At 39.3% G+C, this 22,914-nt stretch overlaps 3 protein-coding genes across 3 annotated transcripts; 2 read left to right on the top strand and 1 right to left on the bottom strand.

The window, feature by feature from the left end:
* Positions 1–3,013: 3,013 nt before the first annotated feature.
* LOC117290289 (dimethyladenosine transferase 2, mitochondrial-like) lies at positions 3,014–22,681 on the bottom strand. Its single transcript, XM_033771602.1, has 9 exons — positions 22,622–22,681; positions 20,935–21,762; positions 19,943–20,182; positions 19,138–19,286; positions 18,452–18,541; positions 17,944–18,003; positions 16,623–16,774; positions 15,692–15,941; positions 3,014–4,857 (listed from the first exon to the last, which is right to left on the bottom strand). The coding sequence occupies exons 2-8, from the start codon at positions 21,491–21,493 to the stop codon at positions 15,707–15,709; spliced, it is 1,485 nt and encodes a 494-aa protein (XP_033627493.1). The 5' UTR covers positions 21,494–21,762; positions 22,622–22,681; the 3' UTR covers positions 3,014–4,857; positions 15,692–15,706.
* Positions 4,955–7,650, top strand: LOC117298598 (galaxin-like). Its single transcript, XM_033781920.1, has 4 exons — positions 4,955–5,708; positions 5,985–6,177; positions 6,678–6,872; positions 7,406–7,650. Exons 1-4 carry the CDS (start codon positions 5,574–5,576, stop codon positions 7,648–7,650), a joined length of 768 nt encoding a protein of 255 aa, XP_033637811.1. The 5' UTR covers positions 4,955–5,573.
* Positions 6,944–13,371, top strand: LOC117290279. The gene is made up of 8 exons (XM_033771591.1): positions 6,944–7,639; positions 7,752–7,954; positions 8,298–8,527; positions 9,245–9,567; positions 10,081–10,306; positions 10,683–11,040; positions 11,504–12,752; positions 13,143–13,371. Exons 2-7 carry the CDS (start codon positions 7,781–7,783, stop codon positions 12,749–12,751), a joined length of 2,559 nt encoding a protein of 852 aa, XP_033627482.1. The 5' UTR covers positions 6,944–7,639; positions 7,752–7,780; the 3' UTR covers position 12,752; positions 13,143–13,371.
* Positions 22,682–22,914: the final 233 nt, after the last annotated feature.

Below are 22,914 nucleotides of genomic sequence, written 5' to 3'. Positions count from 1 at the left end.
ATACTGACTCCATGTGCAGTATTGCAGTACTACTGAGTAAAACACTGTACATTACAACGCACAATGCTTTAGAACCATCGCATAATAATTATGGTAAAATAAACTGAAACAATTCAGGACAACGTGCTATCACACTCTTGGATTGCTTTTGCATAATCTCTCTCAGATTATAACATCTTCCCGAACCTGAAACGTTCACACTTTGAACAGACACAACAGCCAGAAAACGACATCAAACGGGGAAAGTCGTTTCTAAAAATAGACCCATGATTCAGGGCTAGCGCGAACCAGATGGACATTAACATTAATCGCTCCATATTAAAATTAGGCGCATGCGTGTTTCATTGCATAGAGGTGCATCGATACTGCAATGCATTTGATGCGCGCATCAAGCTGGCGAGGTGTTGCACAATAATGATATCCGGCGCGCACGAGGCGCAACTAACTTCAAACACATCGTAACAAGTGTTGTCCAATAACGCCCTGATAAGTGAGAGTTTCAAACTATAGGAATAGATAATGGTGAAACCCCAATCTTCTTAGAAATAACAAATGATCACATCATAATGTCTGACGGAGGAGCTATCGTTGGCCTATGGTATTGTATAAATACCCAGGCGCTTTTCAACACAAAAGACAATTTAGCCAGACAACAAATCGTCAACATCATCAATTCGCTTCGGCAGTTACGAACAAACTACAGCGAAGGAATAACGTAGATAAATAAATTTATTTGAACTGACTTCACTTTTGGATAACCTCAGGAGCTGAGACTTTTTTATACACACTTTGCTCGAGTTTGGGTTGCGAGCCAATCCGAAATGATGACTTGCTCACGACCGTGCTCAACAACCACACAGCGTCTCGGAACATTTCGTATCGTCAGAGAGACAGAAATGATGCTATTGCTTATATTGATGATGCTACTCAAACAAGGTAAGCGTCTTTTTAGTTTCTGATATCAAACAATAATCGACCGAATGCCATAAAGAATGGCAACGATCAAGTTTTACACACCCAGAAAAAAAGTTCACTCGTTTTAGAATAATTAACTTTCAGAATGAGTGTTGACGAGTTCTGGAAAACGTAAACGAAGGCTCATCTTTTTGCGAGCGAAATTATACAAAACAAATGCAATAAAAATAAAAAAATAAAATAAAGAACAAAAAAACAACCGAAGAGTGAAAAAATTTTATTGCTGATAATAATAAATTGGTGTCGATATAAAACTGCCGAGACTGGCTATAAAAGTCAAATTCAGTTCCGTGATTCAATAATTTTTCCCAAAGATAAGTCTATATGAGAATGGAAAAGAAAATGACAAGTCAGGTTAAATTTGTGCAAAATGCCACTTTTTTGATAGGCCTATACGCTCAAGTACAATTTGTTGTCAAAATAAAAAACAATCGATAATGTCACATATCATTCATACGGTATGTATACCTTTTACAGATAATTTACGGTTCATTTCTGAATTCTGATGATATTCCATCAAAACGGCATTGAATTCGGTCGTTTTTGACTGGCGCAAATACTCTTTGAAAATGTAAGAACCAATTTGTTTTTATATCCGCTGACCATTTTTTTCAAATTTTGCTCTGAAAGACTGTAAATAAAATGTCGGTTTCGGCTTTTTCGCAAGAATGGGGCTTGAACCCCCCCCCCCCCCACTTTCACGAGGACTTTTATCTTTTTGAAAATAAGTGCGTCAAATTAATTTGATATTTTTTAGCATCATCTCAAAGTCATTTCATCACCGTAGCAAGTGCCTCGCTGCCATGTTGCAACCTAGCACTTATTATGTCGGCTTTCTGGAATCGCTGTGCAGTAATGAATGATTTCCTTCAGGAAAATCAAAAGAGTACACGATGTGGTAATACACATTGAAATCGGATTGTTTGTTGTAATATCAAAAACGTAGCTTCTTAACAAAACAAAAGGTGCAACTATTCATGTATAGTATTATACTTCTAAAAGTTATCGGTAAAACAAATAAACACACCAACAAACAACCAAGCAACAAACAAAAACCCTAACCACCTTTCTGTATCTATTCTTGTGTATATATAATTTACAATTATGTGAATAAATGCCAGTTTAGCGAACTAATATTGATCAAAATGAAAACATCCACAGCAACAACCACGTCATACATTTAAGTATGAATAAATTAATACAGACACCAAAACATTATGTTAAAATGTACTTATGCACCACCGCCCGTACTGCGGTGGTGCTAATCTATGTATTTTATAATTTATGTTTAACTTTTAACAACATTTTTACCATGAATGCCACATAAATCAGCTTCGTGCTGTCAGTTGGTTTGTTAATAACAAAAATAAAAATGAATGAATGAATGAATGGATGACAGGGGCATCATGTCAATCTGTGATGATGCAAACAATATATAAGAAGGGAACAATAGTGACAACCGTCTTTGTAATTCATTTTGTTGAGTTGAAATAATAACAATGCATTATTCAAATTCATTGCAGGTGTTTGCCTCCTCTGCCCAGCGCACGACTCAGGGGAGAAGCTGTGTTGCGGTGGTGTTCTACACTCCATACGATTCGATATCTCGCCTATGTCATGTTGTAAGTATTTTGACAGATTGACCCAACGACCTCTTTCAGTGTGATTTCCATCAGCGATGTGGATTAAAAAAAAAAAAAAAAAAAAAAAAAAAAAAACCTTTAAAATCTTGGCAGATTGGTAGGCATAGTAACCAGTTTGATTGACTCATCACCCAGACTACAGGTTTTTAGACCAATCAACTTTCCACTGAAAGGCACATCATTGAAGGCAAGCCAAGACCTATGTGGCAGGAGATTCGGCCCCAACCAAATCACAATTTTTTATTTATTCATTAAAAATTGGGGAATTGTTTTCTCCAAATCTATTCAAAAAAGTGAATCCTTAAAAAAAAACATCATTAAATTTGTTGGGATGGTAATTTTGATGTACAGAAAAACAAAAATGCCCCTCCACCCACAATCTGTCCCCAATTTGTAGACATTTGGTTTGATGGCACCCTCTTTTTCATCTACTTTCTTTAGCCCATGTTAATTTAACCATATGGAGGGGCAGAAGGGTGGGGGTTCACACATCAGGGGACAAGATCCCATATGACACTTCAAGGAAATCACAAATGTCCATACCACACCATGTCCATTTTTATATCATTTTTTTTGTACAATTTATTAACATTCAAAAGAATATTGAACATAAGTCTACATTAAAATTAATAGAAATGTTACAGAATTTAATTTGAGGACAAGCTAAGTATGAGATCATCATTTTTGTTGATATAATTTTTGAGAAATACAACTTGCAAACATTGCCTGATAAGCACAGATTGTTCGGTGGGCACGGAATGTGGAAAGCTGACTTGTACTAAAAACAAATGCATTTCATATTCTCTAATGAAACCAAAGGACGCTGCATGCTTTGTACAAATTAAACTCAAAGTGAAAAATTCTCCCAAGAAATGAAAATCTGGTTACAGGTAAAAAAACCCAATGACTATTCAGTATAAAAGCAGACTGATTATAAAGTTGATACAAGTTCATGCCTGTCCATTATATTTCCATCTTTAATGTACCAATGTTATTGACAAGAAATAAGTTTTTAAACTTTCCAAACTGGTGTTTAAATTGTAGCAATTTTGTGCGCTCTAATTTGAAGAAATGTTCACAGTTGGCGTGTTTATTGAAACGTAGAGGAAAGGGAATTAATTTAATCTGTGTCAAAGCTACTGAATATTATCCAACTGTTGTTACCTAATGATTTAGGTCCAATGACCTCCGGCAGGCACTCAACGTGCTGAGCTATGTAGCCCTATGTCAGCAGTCTCATCTGTGTTCAAAGGGAACATCGTTAATCCGGAGGATGTTGGTGTCAATCCCACTCTAGTCAATTTGTTCTTTGTTTAACCCCCAAATCATTTAAAATGTACCCAGTCAGTTTTTTCCTTGTGGTTTATTAGTTGTTTCTTAATGTTACAGGTGGCCAGTCGCTCTACGACTCTGCGAGTCAAAGTTGCTGTAATGATGAGATCATAGACCATGTGAGTTCCCCTACACTCGACTGCTGCGGACACGGCAGGGGGGAACGAGTGTACGATAGAGACTCAAAGATATGCTGTATGGGAACACTGGACAACAGAACTGCAGGTAATGCCATGATCTGATGAACCATTAATTAGTATTCATAAATACCTCAGACAGTTTCCCTATTCCTATTGGTGGAGAGTGCAAAAAGAAAAAAATGCAAAACACTCATAATAACATCCAAGTAGATTTTAGTCACTTGATTGGTGGATAAAACTACCAGAATAAATAAAGTACACAAGATTGTATTCTGACATCACCACTGAGGGTGTCTTGGTGTGCAGTAGTCACTTCGTGATTAGTTCCAAACTACGTGGTTTGTGATGTAGGCTATGCACTGGCTAAACTGATGAATGCCATGTGATCTACAATCCTCCAATCACTTGACAGAGATGGTTGACATGTGACCTACAATCCTCCAATCACATGACAGAGAGTGTTATGAGAATGCCTTCAAGAAGGAACAGTGTAACATTTAGTTCTTCGCCGTAAATGTGAATAATTAAACAAGTGAATGGCCGTCTCTTTATTGAGGAGGCTTAGAACTGGTAGCCTATACATCCCAGTGCCTCATGTGATATGACCCAAAGTGTTGTTGTGTAAGAGGAAGTTTTTATCAACAGGAAACTTAACCCTGCCTCATGAATTAATGGCAGTTCCTTGTCCCAAGTCTCTCTTGCACATTCTTGCATCATCCTCACTCAAAAGTCAAAGGTGCCAAATACTTTGTTGGTTTTGCGTACACCTGGAGGAAACACATATAAACACACACCAAACGGAAAGAAAGAGAAAAAGAAAAAAAAAACTAAATAATTTTGCAATTGAAAGAGGTGCCGCTGAAAATGACATTCACTCATGCATGTTGAACATCTTGTAAGGGTTAGTTGTTTTGCAGTTACTTCTATAAACATCTATCAATAGCAGAAACTCTTTAAGCAAAATGTTCTTAACAATATGAATTGAGCCCTTGTTGACAAAGGTCCAAAAGTTGCACAACAATTTCCTATGAACATTGCTCTTAAATATGAAGAGACGGAGTCTTCAATTTAACACATGAGGGTTTGATACATGAGGAAAACTTTCCTAATAATTTTTTTGGGTACTTATGTTGTATGGATAGATTTCGTAATAGATTGTCTTGTATCTTTGTTTTACATAATAGATTTCTTGATACATTTTCTTGTATATGTTGTATCGATAAATATCCCAATGCATTTTCTTGTATCTATTTCAAATTAATAGATTTCCCAATCAATTTTCTTGTATCTAAATGGATAAATTTCCTAATCCTAAACGATTGTCTCTGGTATCTATGTTCTATTAATAGATTCAGTATGCTGTGGTTCAACAGTGATAGACAGCTCCTATCAGACATGTTGCTTTAACGGTGTAGAGTACGCCCCAAGGGTCGGTCTTGGGTCCTGCTGCGGAGCGGACAAGCTCTTCAATCCAGAGACCGATATGTGTTGTGAACGACACCAGCCCAACCCTGCCAGTGAGGTTCATGTGATTGGTCAGGACGCAGTGATAGATGGAGACTTTGAATGTTGCGGACTGACTGCTATCAATACCACAAAGACAAGATGTTGTAATCAGGTACGTTGCTGTTGATCAATTCAGTCGGCTTTATATCATGTTTCATTTTGAATCATTCATTTCCTCATTGCGATCAGGAGGAATCAAGAAGTGATTAATAGATGAAGAAATACAACAAAATGTAGATTATGATTTGTTTGTTTCCTTGAAGCTTCAAATAAGTCTGACGTTGAGGATGTCAGTTGTTCGCTTTTGTTTGTCCAGTTTTATGTTTCGCAAAATTGTACAAAACTTTGGTTCAGATGATAAGTAATTTTTTTCTCCCCCCCCCCCCAGGCCCAGAAAGATAAAACTCCCTACAACGACTGCTGCGGCGGAACGACCTTTGACACTCGCTCACAAATCTGCTGCGAGGACACAGTAAGAGATCTGACAGATGGAGAAACAGAGTGCTGTGCCACCAACGCTTTTAACCCAGCCAATAAGGTGTGCTGTGGGTTTGGTACAAACAGAGTTCTATACGACATTGGTGAGTAATTGATGAATCTACCTAACATAACATTATACTTTTGAAAATTATATTTTTGAAATGCTCCGCCAGTAGAAATTTACAATTTCCTCACAGGGTGCCCTTTACCAAAAAGGCAATGCCTTGGTGCCCTTGCCCTTACATTTACCATTATAATTAATCACTTTATACTCTTTCCTGTGTTTTATGAAAATCATCCACAGGCAAATCACTATGGTGGGATTCGAACCCAAATCCAGTCCTCTGCAAAACTGTCATCATTCACAAGAATTATTTAAGACCCTGTCATTTTTCTTTTGAGAGATCATGTTATAGTACCCTCTACAATTCAAATGCAGAGAGTAAAGGAACATGGGCATTCTGAATCTACTGGTTCAATCTCAGCTTGATCTGAGGCCAACATTTTGTCAGACTGCTCCAAATGCTCTGAGATGAGTTCTGTACTAAGCGGGTTCTGAAACTAATGTATTAACAACTTCCTTTGTTGGAACTCGTTTTAGGTCATGGAAGTTGCTGCCGTGCTACGCCATACAGCAGTTCGCTGGACTCATGTTGCTATGGAAAGATCCATCATGTCCCTAAGATTAATGAAGTACAAGGCTGCTGTAAGCAAGAGTCGTATCTCAAGACTGATCAAGTGTGCTGCGAAGGAAACCTTCATGATAGACAGCCAGGGATGCAATGCTGTGGGAGAGGTAAGAGCCAGTGACTTAAGCCGTATCATTTATTTCTGTAGGATTTGAAACTTTGCATGGTGGAAGTATAACTAAGAGAAATTTGCGGTAACACCATGTGAATATCTCTTTTGAGTGGTGTTGGTTCTGAAAAGAACCGGTGGTTAAGGACTCAACGTTCCAAATCAGCAGACTCTGATTGTCTTCAGGAGAATTCTGGCAATGAAACCAAAGATTCCACATAAGTGAACTTAATCACATGCTTGAGGAAACCTGTAATTAAGAGTGCTTGCTATGTGGACCAGAAACATTGTTGTTGTTAACCCCTACTCTACCACAATAAGTGTTCTGAGATCGATTTCCTAAAGATAGTCCTAACTTAGGACTAGTTGGAGTTATTAAAATCTTAAGGCTAGTCCGAGTCACTCGTCCCTTTTCAAGATAGGACTAGTCTTAACTCTTTGTGAAATCCACCCAACTGTTCTTTTCCGTGCACTACCAGTCTTAGTACACAGGAACTACAGCTTAATGTTCTTTTTGTTTTAATATTCCAGAGCTGTACAACACAACCTCTGAGCTGTGCTGCGGTAACACCACCATACCACGATCAACCCCGTCCCTCCAGTGCTGTGGGAACACCAGCTACGACACTCTCCAAGAAACCTGCTGTCACCACGTTGGTCAAAGCTTCACGGGCCTGAATCTGTCTTGCTGCTACTCCACCCGATTCACCACAGTAGATGTATATAATCCTCTGACTCAGACTTGTTGTCGTGGAAGAAGAGATGGTATGTTTTAACCTCATTCCAAGTGGTGTACAATCTCACGGCGCCATTCAATGAATGTGACAACTAAACATCTCTCCTGATTGATCTATTATTCTTTTTTTTATTCCTTCAGTTGGTGTCTATCCAGAACCAAACAGCAGCATGAAATGTTGTGCCGAATCACTGCTACAGGATAACCAGTTGTGTGACAGGGCCCGACGTCAGCCAATCACCAAGGAGCACGATGAGGACAATGCCGTCTGTAGATCAACAAGGCTACGCACTGGACGCCCACGACAAGGAGGAGCGATACAAACATACAACCAGGAAACTCATGTGAGTACTTGATTCAATCAGTTCTAATTCCATACAGCGATGTGTGTATACGTTTTTTACACCACCGCTTTAACCCCAACTCTCCACCTTGTCCAAAAACCTCATACCAAAAGCACATGATTTTAAAATAATTACAGGAGCTAAACGACTCAACGACTCTGTTTAAAACCACCACAATCCAAAATGCGATTTTCCAGGTATGGTGTTTTGACTGGAAACCTTACATTTCCTTGTACCTCCACCTTGAGAAAGAAAAAAAAAACACAAACCATACTACTTGATTTAATTGTTTTTATCTATTATTAATTTTAACAAGAATATTTTATTTGATTTTTTTGTCTAGGTATGTACCACCAATGGCAATGTACTGGTGAGATTGCCCGGCGAACAAATCTGCGGTCAGAAACTGTTTAACCCCGCCTCAGAACTGTGTTGCGGTGGCCGAATCTTCTCCGTCAACGACCAGTACGGAAATCCAAGAGAATGCTGCGGCAACAGCGTCTTTGTTTACGCACCGAGTCTACAGTGTTGCTTCGGTAACAGAGTTGAAAACATACCACAGAATGTTGCTGGGTAAGAATCAGGAATACTTTGTAAATATCAAGATTGATGATCATGCCAACTTAATATCTATGCCCTCATACTTCTATGTTTTAAGAGCCAGCATATAAAGTAGTAGTAAACTGATTGTCACTGATCACTGTGGACCAGTGCTTAGACTGCAGGACTTGCAACTACAAGGTTGTGGGCTCGATTCCACCAAGCTTACGCTGATTTCACAATGACTAGAATAAGTGTTGTCGTCTAGTTACTGAATCACAAGTTCTTGATCGTTATGCATCACTCATAATCATAGGCGTTAAACCATTGTTTGTATGAGAGAGATTGGCTGTTGCCAGCTTGGTGTTTATATCTCCTTGTGGGAGTTTGCCGAGTTCCCTTGACGGAAAGATCATGTGAAGTCCCTTAACCTTCCAGGCTAGCATTGGTCACATGAGTTTCTGTCTGTAAAGCTGATACTATCAGTAAACCCAATGGCGTGTGTACTGTTGACTCAGTCTCCACAGTCTTCTGTGGAATGCTGTGGCAAGAGCCATTTGGGCAGGGGAAGTATACCAATAGTACTAAGGTTGTTAATGTGAAGATAGTATAGGTAAAGCACGCTGACAACTAGAGACAATTTGTCTTACATCCTAATTATGTAAAACAGATAAATAACCTGAGACTATTTACACCACAGGTGATATGACATGTAACATAGTGCATCATTTTTTTCATGTATATGTCCAGGTTGTGTAGGAATCGTGCCTACAACGTCAACACCAGTTCATGCTATCGAAACAGTGTGGTGCGACGCCGTTGTGACATCGATAACTACCCAGATCTCTGCAGCACTGGCTCCGATCCCAGTCTATGGATTCCATACAACCCACGAGACAACGAGTGTTGCGGCGAGACCCTGATCGGTCCCGGCCAGACGTGTTGCAGCGGACAGGTTTACGCAACACCGGGTACGACTATCGGCAGTGGTAGATGCTGCAGGGACGAGGGAGGATACAACCCGGCCGAGGAAATCTGTTGTAATGGGAGACTGTTTATGACAAATGGAACAGGTTAGTTTATTGTTTCTGAGCAGGTTTTAGGGTCATACATAATGAAAGCAGGCCTGATACTTTACGGAGACAATGAAGGGGATTGCCTCCATGCCTTGGTGCCCTTGAAATGTTCGAGTAGAAATTGATAATGTCCTCATACGGTGCCCTTTACAGGCATGTGAATGTTTGGGCTGAACAAAGAAAAGTTCTCAAGAATGGGATTTGAACCTGCGACTTCTGCATTAACATGAAAGCACTCTGTCAACTGAGTCATCAAGCCCTAAAGTTGGCGGTGTCCCTATTTGTCAATACCTCTGTTCGGGGGTGCCAGTCAGAAGCCATTCAAACTTAAACAGCCAGGGATCACACAACCACTTCTGGCTTATTTGACTTTCCATTTACATATAAAAACATCCTTCATTTCATTGATTACAATTTTGAAGTATACTAGATTCTCCTTCATCTAGTTTTCATTTCCAATGTCTGTTACAATACAATCCATTCTTAACCCTGACATTTCTTATCATACAGACATGGAGTGCTGTGGAAACCGACCCTTTGACCTGCTCGACGGCGCAGAGACCTGCTGCGATGACAAACTTTACTCCTCCGATAGTAGACAAACCCTGTGCACTGATGGGGTTGCACACAGTCCAATAGAGACAGTTTGCAATGGAGTGCTGTATGGTGTAGCTAACGGAGACTGCTGTGGAAGGTCCATCATAAACGATACCACGATATGCTGCGACGGCCACATGTAAGTCTGAAATACCTTCGTAATGCACACAATGCTAGGACAGATAAAATTGCATGTATACACCCAAACCAAACAGTGCACTCCTTTAGTGTCCGCCATATCTCAAAAAGGCTAATGTAGATCAGAAACAAAGTAAAACCAAAGCACTCATCCAACTCACAGTTCCAATGCAAAATCCGATCTTCTTGGATACACTAGTGCACCACAGGTATCTGTGTAATTTTGAAAAACAGCCTCAACATTTCGCTTAAACGATAATCATGTACCATCAAAAGTAACAACCCTTACTAAAACATAATTTTTTTTTAAAGCTCAGAAATAATTTGTTTCTACTGGAGTTTATTTATTTATGAGCGTTTACTTTGTTTACTGGCAGGTATTCCAAGGTTGATCATGGAACTCACTGCTGTGGTAGGGTGGCTTACGACCCAGCATCTCAACCCTCGCCACTCTGCTGTGGCGACTCCCTGTACACCGACGCCCCCACGCTACAGTGCTGTGGTAACCAGGCTATTGACACAACCGAGCGTCAGTGCTGTAGTACGGCCGGGCATCAGTTTGCCCTACTGAGGACCAGTGGACAATCCTGCTGCGGAGGGAGCGATGGCTACGATGAGACGCTCCACACCTGCTGCCAGGGAATGCTGCATAAGTTTATTACCGATGGGGAGTGCTGCGGGCAAGGGGTTGTGAGGGACCCGTCACAGGAGATTTGCTGCAATGGTAGAATTCAGGTATGTAGAAACTGATACTAGCATTTGATTCTGCCCAAAACACTACATGCCTCGAAATACATGCACGCCATGGCCTCAGTTGCCCCTGGTCTTGGCCTTGGTGCCCCTTCAAAAGTTTCCCCTTGACTTTAAGATTTTCCAATGGAAGTGCCCTTTGCAAAATGCAAAGCCTGGTCTACATATTCCTGGCCTGCATTATACACTGATGAAACACATTGTTTACAACTCTGATGGATCATTCTTAAAAGGATGCATCAAATTGATTCTGAAAGGACTTAGGGTTGTAGGCCCAACCAAGAATTGCTCATCGCTGAGTCAGGCATTCCAATCTTATCCAAGTCCAAACATAATGGTGTGGAGTGACACAGGAGAATATTACAGGATCGAGGTCACCTGTAGGCAAGTGAACCAAGGAAGTAAGGGGCAATGTTTCAGTATGATTTTTTGTTCTTCTCCTCTTCAGGCAAGAGACTATGGAGACCACACAATATGCTGCAATAACATCATACGTGACGCCCGTCGTGTCATCTGCTGTGGAAATGCTTCCGTCTCACGCCAATCCAAATGGCAAGAATGCTGCAACGGTGTCGTCATCAACAAGGGAGAACAACAATGCCCAGACACAGACATCCAAACTAGGGGTCTTCAAGACGCAGATATCCAAACTAGAGGTCTTGAAGACACGACTCATAGGATTTATGCCAGGCAGACGGAGCACGCCCAAAGGGTTGCCGGAAACGGAACAGACGCCATGGAGCTGGGCATCGAAACGACCACGAATGCTGACGGGAGGACACCTCATCTGGAGCGTATGATGCCGAGAGATGCTACCAAGACAACAGGGGTGGTGTGTAATGGTCTGGCTTACGATCCCAACACTCAGGGCTGCTGTCATGGTACTCTATACAAGCTAACCAATGAGACCTGCATGGGCGGACTGATCGGGGGAATCTGTGATGGCATCGCCTACAATCCCTCCACTCACGGATGTTGTGGAGTGATTGTGTTCAACCGCACCACTGAATATTGTGATGAAATAGTTTCTCCATCGGCTGACCAGGATTCTGAGATCAGTGATGGTACCCAGCCAACTGTAAACGCAACCCTGAGGCCACTGTGCGGAGGAGTCATCTACGATCGGCTTCAACATGGTTGCTGTGGTGACCAGCTCTACAATCTCAGCTCAGAGTACTGCGGCGAATCTGAAACAGTCATTCCCAGAATCGCAGAGCAGCCTGATGAGCTATCAACGACAAGAGTGACCACAATCTCTTCATATGAGACAAGCACTGTTCCCGACAGCACAGAGTACCCAGAAATATCTGAAGAAGAATGCAACGTTCTCAGAGCCCAAGAAAACGTAACGGATGACTATCAATGCTGCCAAAGCCTTCTGTACAGACCAGAGAATGCAACTTGCTGCCAGGGCATCTCATCTAGTAACAACGGTACCGCTGTGATTTGGAGCGCCGTGACGGTCGGTGTAGCCTACGGGCGTTGCTGTAACCAGACGGCTTACGATTCCTCAGAGGAAGTATGCTGTAACGAGAGGATCCTGGCCAAGACGTGGTTGACTCCGGACTCGTTCAACACATGCTGCAAACCGGGAGAGAAGTGGAATCGTTTCTTGGACTCATGCGAGACGGCACCGACGTATGAACCCTTCATGGAGGATGAAACAGAAACATCCGGAATGACACCAGAGGAGTAAGGTATGCGAACAGTTCTAAAAAACACAAACACTCTGCCTTATTCCAGTTGATTTATTTCTAGCATTCAGCTATTATCCCGGCCATATCTCGTTGGGCCCCTGTGCCCCCCCTTTCAATGTTGGCTTTCATTGCATGGTCTTCTGCGTTCCAATCGGTTGGGGGACGGGGAGAGAATTACTATTGAAAAAACATTCCAAAGGCTTATTTTTCGGGTGGGATTCGAACCCAATATCACGCTAGAGCAGATGTCTAAACACTAGACCACCGAGCTTGCCTGGTACCTAGAGGCCTGGTGCCAGGTACGCTTCCAAACCCATAGTTTAGGAGCTGAAACCACAATGATTCGTTTGCCGACATGTTCTAACCTTCAATATTTACATTAATTTTCAGAGTGATGGTTCCAGCCAGTTCTACCAAGAAACTCTGAGAGTGAGGCAGAACCGAAACAGACCAAAAAACAAAATAAAACATGTATGCTACATTAGCTATCAGTAAATTTGTTTTCCCCATTGTAAGTGTATTACACTGAATAATAAATAGTAAGTTTTTCTTGCACTAAGTATATCCAATAATTTTGTACGCACTATTTATTTTTGTATTTGAAATGTTTACCGCAATATTTAATATTTATTTATTGTTCTAGTAGAGTAACAGTTAATTATTTATTCATTCTAAAAATTAATTATTTATTATTGCATTAACAACTATTTATTGTTGATTTTTCACAAAGTAGGCGGGGTATATTCAAATCTCATGAAACAATTGATACAAATGGTGATGATTTGAAGTGAACTGTATACAATTTCACTCAAGTTTCAAGTTACAACTTACAATAGTGGTTAAATTTTTTGAAGTTTTCAAATTTAGCTAGATTGTTAGTTACAAGCGCATGTGTGCTACACAAGAATTTGTTTCATATTTATAATGAGAATTATTTCTCAAAGGAAAAATTTAGGGCATACAAAAAAAGTTGGTTTTCTGTTGTAAGATTATTCAGTAGAAGATGATTATCATAAGACTATTATTTTCTCTATTTTTTTCAATGTTCTGTTCCAAATGAAAGGCCCATTCACACTCAACCAACACTTATTGTGAGGTAAAAACGTCAAATAATGTGCCATGAAATGAATCTTCAAATCCGGCAGTAATGGACCCTGTGTGTGAAATTCTAGTGCCGATGAAACCCCCGTGTGTGACATGTTTTTTCTATTTAATTAAGTATATTTTCCTATGTCCGATAATGGTATTTTACTGCCGATTTATCAATAAGTAATTCAACGAGTTTATCCATAATTAACGAGTAACTTTAAAGGTTATAGCTTTATATTGTGTAAGTAACTTAATAATACTAACTTGAGGGGTGGAAGCATTGACACCTCAGTCCAGTTTATATATTTATATTTAGTAATTCTCTGTATTTTCTCTATTGTTATCTTCATGTATGCATTATCTTGATCTTGCCTTTGACTACAAGTGCAATGTAAAAAAAAAATTATAACAATTATAATAATTATAGTAGTAAATAATATATCTCTCCCTGACAGTTAAAAAAAAACACAATGTTGAAAGCTGGAAAATGTAAAGATTTTGATACTCCTAAACAGCAAACTTGTACAGTGGAGACCCCTCCACAAACATGATGACATAGTTTAAAGTAAAGTACTGAAATTGGTCTGTCATAATTAATATGTATGTAAGTTGAGATTTTCTCTGCCCCTTTTCTTTGAGAAAAGCCCCACGCTGTTTCATAAAAAATCCTGAATGTTTACCGTTTACACCTTTAAGGAACAAGGGTAATTGAGCCATTATTTGCCATTGCCTTAATTACCCTGTTGTTTTATTCTCGCCGAAGGGCATAGCTCTGGAGGGAGAGGGGTGGGTCTTTAGTCAACTTCCAAATGTTAGAAGATGTGTTTGAGTAAAATTAATGATAAACCACACTTTACCTCGACCAAGCGTCAAATATCGGGCTGTTGTTATGGAATATCGTAGAGACTTCCCGTTAAGAATTCATTGTTTAAAGTAATTCAAACCAATTCCTTCCAATGATATCGTTTGTAATTTGATATAAATAGTTAATCAATTTATTTATTTCGAAGTAGATTCTTAGTTAATGGTTTACTCTAATTGATATGAACTGTTAAATTTGTACAATGTTAGGTATCAGTATTGACTTTCAGATTAAATTTATGGAAATATTTTGAGCACCTTTTTCACTGCAATACTGTAATGTAAAACAAACCTCACCTTACCCTTTGCAATTTCCCATTAACTTTGCAATGTTTATATTTGCCAGTAAAGTATAATACGGTGTTATTGTTCGATATAAGCTACCAATAATGTGTGTGCTGCTTTTCAAAATAAAAGTTTAAAAATGTGATCATGTGTGTTTTCTGGAATTTATTATGAATGTTCTAATGGGGGTGGGGAGGGGGGGGGGCAAAATACAACTAACAATCTTAAACTCTACGGAAGGACCACTAGATGCTAATGACTAACGCCACCCAGGCAATATAATACCCATTGCCTGGTCAATATCAATAGTGCACATCTGTACGCAATGTGAGTGTCTGTTAAGGGTTTGGGTAGAAAGCTTCTCTCAAAATATTACTTATTTTGAGGTGCTGTAGTTTTTGAGAAATGAGTAAACCAATTTAACGTAAACAATGCTCATCTCAGTGAGTTATAAAGAAAAATAGCACAAATCAATATAAAACACTTAAGAATACATGTGACTACAATTATTAGCTCTGAATGGGCCAATATACCCTGTTCACAACGCGCATTGTTTGGAGCTGCGTAAACCAGTGTACCATCATTTTGTGCACATTTTGACACACAAAATGGCAAACAGAAGACGCGCGTGTATGTGCACTACGCATTGTGAAAGGGTCTATACATATAAATACTGCAAGTCCGTATACAACAATAATGCCTACCTGTGACTCTGGCCCTTAGTTCTGGATGCCCTGACTCATAATATTTTCGATGATGTCTTCCTCGTCAAGTTCTAGTGCCCTGGAGGCGTACTCAATCACGTCTTCTCCCATCCAGGAACCGTTGAAGCTCTCTAACTGACAGATCGAGGTGTAGATTCTTAGAAGGTCGGACGGCTGAACGTCGCCCGTCCGCGTCTTATCAGTGTAGCCAAACTGGTGGATAATATCTGCATGGCCTGGAGCCCAAGATCTGAATGTGTCGAACAAGCAAAAGAAACCCGACAATATAGAAGATTTGAAAATCAAACATCTTTTACACTTAACTGTTTCTTGTGACGATTATCCCTTCACATTTCGGCATGAATCTTGCTACCCAGAAAAGATACACTGTGCAATTCCCCGGGCAGATTAAATCAGCCAAATTTTGGGACTGAGTGTTGCTGGCAGGGCAGGTGTCAAATCGACCCTATTCTTATTGGCTACACCATCTATGTGACCTCAAAGTGATCCTTTTGAACGTTCCAAGTTGTAACCAAAAGTAAGAAATGAGAAGTAAGCTTTGAACTTGTGTGTGACTTGACTGCCATAATTTGTTCAAGAACTTAAAAACAAAAACTTAATTTTACAAATAAATGACAGGGCACTGGCTAGGGTACCTATGACAACACAATACCCAAACCTCGGCATGCTAGGGATTGAAATGCATCAAAATCTTGAATTCTTTTTGGGAATTTTGGATAAATTGGTAGTAGTTGGTTTAAATCATTTTACGATGTTAGAATTTAATAATGCAAAGAATTTAAGAAAATATAAAAAATGCAAGAATTAAATAATGATATTATAAAGCGCTTGGAGATGCCCTTACATAAAGAAATATATACAAAACTTATTATTAAGTGAAACCCACAAGACAGTGAGGAAGAAAACTCACTCTATTATCTTGGCAAGGTGTTGTTTCCTCTTGACAAGTAACTGTCGGACAAAGTAGACGAAGATAAACGCCTGCTGCTGAGACAGATGATGGTTGATGAACAGATCACGCTTAGGAGTGATCCTTACTAGGCAAAGAGTCTGGTCCTTTGTCTGGAGAATGAGGTCAAAACCATTATTAGAGACAGGGTTTCAAACAAGATGGCCGTCTATTACAGAGTAAATAATAAGATAATAATACTATAAGTCTTACTTAGCACACGTATCTACCAAACAAGGTACTCAAGGCGCTTAGTATATACATTTTGACAGGAAGATAGGTTATTGAAGTGATGAAATCCGAGACCCGATTATGTAGCACCTTTTTAAGGGTTTACAAGGTGCTCCGGTGCATTCAGCAGCCACAGCCAGGAACACCGGGGAGAACCCCTTCTCTTATTATACAAGACACCAGTTAAAAGTTATAATAAGCCTGAAGAAGTTTCTGATAAATATTTTTAAAATATTCACTAATTTTTTAATAATGAGATTAAAGTTTACAAGTAAAAATACATTCAACACAATAAATGTCTTACATAAATGACCATTTTAATCCATCTCTTGACTTGCTTCTGTGACCAAAAACCTTTATTTTTCACTCTTAAATTGTTGTTAAATCATCAATGAACTCCTTAGCAATTTCTTTAATGATGTGTTCAAAATTTACTTTAACACGGCCAAGATTTATATTTGTGTGAAACTTTTAGTTTTAGAGACTGAAGTGAGAAAAAAGGCAATGTTAGTCGAATCTGAAATCAATCAATCATTAAATACAAAAGACGCTAAACAAACATTCAATGCTCACTTGAATGCTAGACTTGAATAGTCTATTTTGAAAAAATGGCAATTATTAACAGAATGAATTGGTAATAAATAAATAAATGAATGAATGGGGCGATGAATCAATTAATCGTTATACATAAAGGTGCTATTCCAGCAGTCAATCCTCATTGCAACACAAAAATGGAATTGTACAGTCAAGCAAGAGAGAGAGAAACAAACAGGCAAAAACAGTAGAATGTAAAATAGACAATTTGATATATTCAATGCAAAACTAGACTTGCAAAGACTCGCAAGGTCTAGTGTGAGAACAAAGCAATACTACTAGAATCTGAAAAAGACAAATCTCCACAATGCAAAACTTGAACAGTTACAAACATCACACAAGATTTAAAGAAAACATTTTATGAACAAGATCCCATTGTTTTGTTCAGTTTACATAAACTCATAATGTTTTAAAACAGGCAAACTTTGGTTTCAACAGGGAAACAAAAGATACTTACATTTGAAGTGGAATTATTTTGTTCTCCGCTAAAATATGGATTGAAAGAAGTGAGTGGCTCCTACAAATCAATGAAAACAAACAAATATTAAGGACTTTGAAAAGAAGTTCACAAGTTTTGGTTGTCCAGTCGGCCAGTTATACTGTTGGCCATATTTCCTAGAAATGGTCTTATTCTCTGGTTTTCTTCTTTGATTTGATAATTTTTTATTTTGTTCATGTATTTCACTGCACATTTTTACTATTCCAGCAATGTAATTTAACTTTTATAGCCATAAACTAATAAACTACATTATAAAAACTAAAGTATTAAAAAAAAAAAAAAAAAAACAATCGCGCCCACGTAAAACTCAAAATAACTTGGTCCCAGAAGCTCAAATACGCACAAGATTTGCACAGACTATTTGTAAAGATTTCATGCAACCATCTCCAAAAGAATGTCAATGTACATGCAAAGCAATCCAGTCACAGGGCCTGAATAGCAAAGATCTGATAAACTAAACACTAACCTTGTGTAGAAGTTGAATATAACAGCTGAGCTGCATCAATGCCGACAGGGCTCGATACTTGAACATGTTTCCTGCTGGTTGAGACATCACCTTAGTTAAGAAAATAAACCGTAAATCAGTTGTTTAGAATTTGGTAGAAAACAAAAGTTATATATAACACTACAGAAACAAACCTGTATTAGAATAATAATTAGTATAATTTTCAGTCGAATAAAGAAAAAAAGACTAGAGCAGGACTTGAATCTGTGACCTCTAGATTAGCGTACCGGCGCTCTTTCAACTACGCTATCTAGCCCTGATGTTAAGCAGTTTCTCTTTTTGGTCAACATCTTTGTTCGAGGGTGCCAGCTATTCAACCTGTAACTGCTGCGTAGCCAGTTGTTTATGATACAACCTGGGAGGCAGCAGCACAGTCAGTTTCCTTTGCGGTTTGTTACTGAATAAAATAATACTATAATTAAATTTGGTTCTTGTCAAAGACATAAGTGCCTTGTTCAAGGACAAGAGTGTCTTTCTTGCTCAAGGACACAAATCCACCCTCTGGCAACAGAACTCGAGTAAGCTTGCCGATCGACCACAACACTCCACACCAATGGAAATATTTCAACAATTTTAAACAAATTTCTTGCTGCCCTTCCCCCCCCCCCCAAATGTCTGGACAGTCTAAGTATTGTATCTGTACTCACATCGTAACAAGCCTCCGACATGAAGATGTTGAATTCAACTCGACCATACTTGAATGAGGCCAATCTCTCCAACAACTGGCTCGTAATGATGTAAGCGTGGGTCCTTTCTTTCTTGTAAGGTATGCTGCCAATGACTTTGATGGGTATGTCTGGAAATATAAGAACATTTGAAATAAAAGAAATACTGGCTATTGATCCCTTGCACTGATGTCATATTTGACTACTGTCTTCCGATGGTATTCCGTTTTGGAATGTAGTTACAAATATTGTTTGTGGCTTACGTCACAGGCTTTGCCTAGAATGAACACTGTACAGTAACACACAGGGAATCTGAGTGTCCAAGTGGCCGGGCAAGAATGATCATGTGGTGGCATCATGGCCAATCTCATGACTCTGCCTCCTGCCGATTTCTGCATTTGCAATCAACAATCTTCACATACAGGGCAAGTGCCGAAATTTCTGCAAAAGCTGTTCAAGAGAAGAATGCCCAGTAACGTGAAGTACCCAAGCAAATCAGAAAAAGAGGTCTCTGCCAATTTGTTAAATACGCTTGACATAAGCGCGGAATTCCCTGCTTCTATATACACCGCTTCTTTGCTAACGGGGTACGGTAAGCCATGAAATTTTGCTCAGAATGAACTGGGCCAATAGAGAGCTATGACAGCTAATTATCAAGGAACTTGAGCCTTTCATCGAATGCACAATCATTAAAAGGTAAACCTTATTTCTGTTCCACATAATTTAACTAATGTATCATTCATAAAGAGGGTACAAAAAATATATGAAAAATAAAAAATGGGGGTACCTGCTTCCCATGGTACTGGTTCAATTCCCTCAAAGACCTGAGGAGTTCGAACAATCGGTGGCTTGATGACACTGGTACCGTGGTAATGCATTGAGAAGAAGTCAGCATGCATTGGTTTAAGTCTACCATCGGATAGAGAGGCTACTTTCCCTAGAGTAGGTAAGAAGACCTTCTCACGCTCCATTGCTAACAGTCTCTGGGCACCAGAGTTTAGGAGCTGCCTCGTTAGAATGCCTGGTCCTGAAAGGGGAGAAGAAAAATATTGGATTAACAGAGGGTTACATAAAATCAAGTCTCTGTATTTGTTTATTTTTTCGCATAAAACATCAAGAGAAAAACCATAAGATGCTCCAGATTGCACATATAAGGGCCTTATAAAAAAAGAATAACTCAAACTGCAGTCTTTAAACTTCCTTTGGAATACAAAGAGGCCATGAACTCCCTTTTGTCCCTGGTCTTGGCACCTCTTTCAAACTTTCCCATTGAATTAAATAAGAATTTTCAATGGAAGTGCTCTTTGCAAATTGAAAATAGCCTCACAATCAAAGATGAAACTCTAGCTGCCAATTTCACAAAAAATTACACAACTTTGTAAGTCTGCTTGCGCAACATTTATTGTATTTTAAAGTGTGCACCAATAACACAAGAACTCCTTTCACAAGTGGACTTGCGCAGTTGTGTGTAATTTTTTTTGAAATCGACCCCTTTTGAAAGGGCAAAGCCATTTTCATTTTGCCAAGGGCTCTTCCACTGAAAAATCTTAAAGTCGATGGGAAACTTGTAATGGGGCACCAAGCCCTATACCAGGGGCAACAGAGGTCATGGCCTCCGAGGTCTCTGGTCTAGGCATTGGTGCACCTTAAAATGTTTCCCATTGACTTTAAGATTTTCCTGTGGAAGAGCCAGATTTTTCAGTGGAAGAGCCCTTCGTAAAATGAGAATGGACTTGCCCTTTCAAACATGAAATTCCAGGCCTGTTTGTAGACACTCACCCGGACTGGTCTCAATAATCAGGGCCTTCTCCTCTTCCAGGCTTCCATCAGGGAACACCTTATCAACCATCAGCTCCGCAAGATCAGGATGAAGTACAAACCGAATCTTCTTTCTCCCAAGACACTTATATCTGTCTTTCATTTTCTCCAAGCTCTCAGCTGGAGGCAGGGCGAGAGCAGATTGACTACTCGTCCACCTTACACCATAGAAACGTCTCTCTGATAGTTCGGGACGACATTTCAGTTTGTCTTGGTCCTTCAATGAGCTACAGAAGGTACTATGGTGAGAGACCTTTGGCACAGATGGGCTGGAAGAAGTCTTTGCGTGTTGGCAAACTTTAACTTTGCATAAACTTAGAGTGTTGTTGTGAAGATTGTCACATTTTAGTGTTGAGTAGTTTCTTTGCGATAAAACAACAACTGGGACTGCACATTTTCTTAAATGTGACCGCAGGATTTCAGTCCTAGCAGAACAGGAAACGTTACTTTGTGACTGACTGAGTCTATGGCATAAGCAGGCTTTCAACAGTCTTGCGTTGCCCGAAGAGAATGACATCATGGCCGAGTCTTACAGCTAGAACAACAAAAGACTTCAAAACCACTTCATCAACTTTCAGAGCTTTGCGTTGTTGGTGTATGCTTCCATGAACGAATGCTTTGCGTCATCAGTGCATGTTTCCATGATTCGAATGAGTAAGTAAAATATTGTCCTTGATGAGTAAAACCTTTCACTACATGTATCTTGTTTAAAACTCTTCACTCATTCTAAGATATATCAACCTCACAGTGAGCTCCTTCACAAGTTGGAAACCCCATTTTTCTCAGGACCTGGGAAGATAGCAATAAATACAAATTGTTTAAATTTAATTCAGCATTAGTTGGGTCAAGCACCGATCTTTTATAACCCAAATTTCAATGAATCAGCACTCGGTATCACGCACAACAATTGGGCTAAATGGGCTCACTCCCATCATGCATCACTACTAGACTATGGTCTGTACATGTATTTATCCTACTGTCCTGAACAAGAATTTGTACAAGCTCATCAGCGACCCCATCTCAGTGGTCTTGCATTAGATAAGAGCAGCTGGGCCGAGTGACTGAAAAAGCACATTTGAAATGGGCCATATGTAATTAAAATATGCACATTATTATCGTGGAACTCTCTTGCACACACGTCTACTCAGTAGTGTCAGTAACTTGCCCAATTAATTTGTAACTTTTTAAAGTAAGGTTTAATTTGAAATTAAATAATGGAGACAAAATGGTGGCTGGATCATCGAATGTGAAATTTAATAATATTAATAATAATTTATATTATAAATTTAATATTAATTTTTTATTAATATTTATTTTTTGTATTGGGGATTCGCGGTTTGTTGGTAGGCCCAGGATGATCATGATGATGGTTCATGGACGGACTCAGTCACAACTAATAATACATCTGACGTAAAAAAACATGGAATCACAAAAAAGTAGGAATAGCCTCCAGCCAGACCGTGTGTGACTGTCCGCAATCTGGGCACACACACTATGAATGATTATGATCACTACCTATGTTAAACCTACCTAACCTAGGCCCTACGAAGCAAAGTTTCACCAGAAAGCACCAATTAAAAAAAGAAAATAATCATAAAGGTACATTGTACTCCTAGGAGTCCTATTGCTTTCTCTTAAACCGGCTTACCTTGCTGTTTTAAATCATGCGTTCGTTCATTTTAATTCTGCAGAGCCGGTCGATTTTCCCTACCCGTGCGTGACCTTTGCTCTCCATACGACATGATACGATACGAGATGTCAAGGAGAGGCGTTGCCTGGGAAGGAGGGGGGGTTGCAAATAAACTTATCAATTAGTTTTTGTACAAAAAAAATGCTCTTTTGTGTGGAGAAGAACTATCTAAAAAAGTTACAACCGGTGAAACATACAATCCTTCTTTCCAGTAATTATTTTCTCCAACCCCCCTTTTCCGGCCCGCCCCG

Source organism: Asterias rubens, chromosome 1, assembly GCF_902459465.1.
Source record: "Asterias rubens chromosome 1, eAstRub1.3, whole genome shotgun sequence".
Classification (NCBI taxonomy): domain Eukaryota; kingdom Metazoa; phylum Echinodermata; class Asteroidea; order Forcipulatida; family Asteriidae; genus Asterias; species Asterias rubens.
This window is presented reverse-complemented; position numbering and strand designations above follow the sequence as displayed.

Coding starts and splice junctions, on each gene's coding strand:
- LOC117290279 (XM_033771591.1), top strand. CDS start 7,781: ATGAAATGTTGTGCCGAATCACTGCTACAGGATAACCAGTTGTGTGAC. Junction 7,955..8,297: donor CATACAACCAGGAAACTCAT/GTGAGTACTTGA, acceptor TTTTTTGTCTAG/GTATGTACCACCAATGGCAA. Junction 9,568..10,080: donor GTTTATGACAAATGGAACAG/GTTAGTTTATTG, acceptor CTTATCATACAG/ACATGGAGTGCTGTGGAAAC.
- LOC117298598 (XM_033781920.1), top strand. CDS start 5,574: ATGTGTTGTGAACGACACCAGCCCAACCCTGCCAGTGAGGTTCATGTG. Junction 5,709..5,984: donor AGACAAGATGTTGTAATCAG/GTACGTTGCTGT, acceptor CCCCCCCCCCAG/GCCCAGAAAGATAAAACTCC. Junction 6,873..7,405: donor GATGCAATGCTGTGGGAGAG/GTAAGAGCCAGT, acceptor TTAATATTCCAG/AGCTGTACAACACAACCTCT.
- LOC117290289 (XM_033771602.1), bottom strand. CDS start 21,493: ATGATGTCATTCTCTTCGGGCAACGCAAGACTGTTGAAAGCCTGCTTA. Junction 20,183..20,934: donor GATTATTGAGACCAGTCCGG/GTGAGTGTCTAC, acceptor CTCCCCTTTCAG/GACCAGGCATTCTAACGAGG. Junction 19,287..19,942: donor ACCAGTACCATGGGAAGCAG/GTACCCCCATTT, acceptor TTATATTTCCAG/ACATACCCATCAAAGTCATT.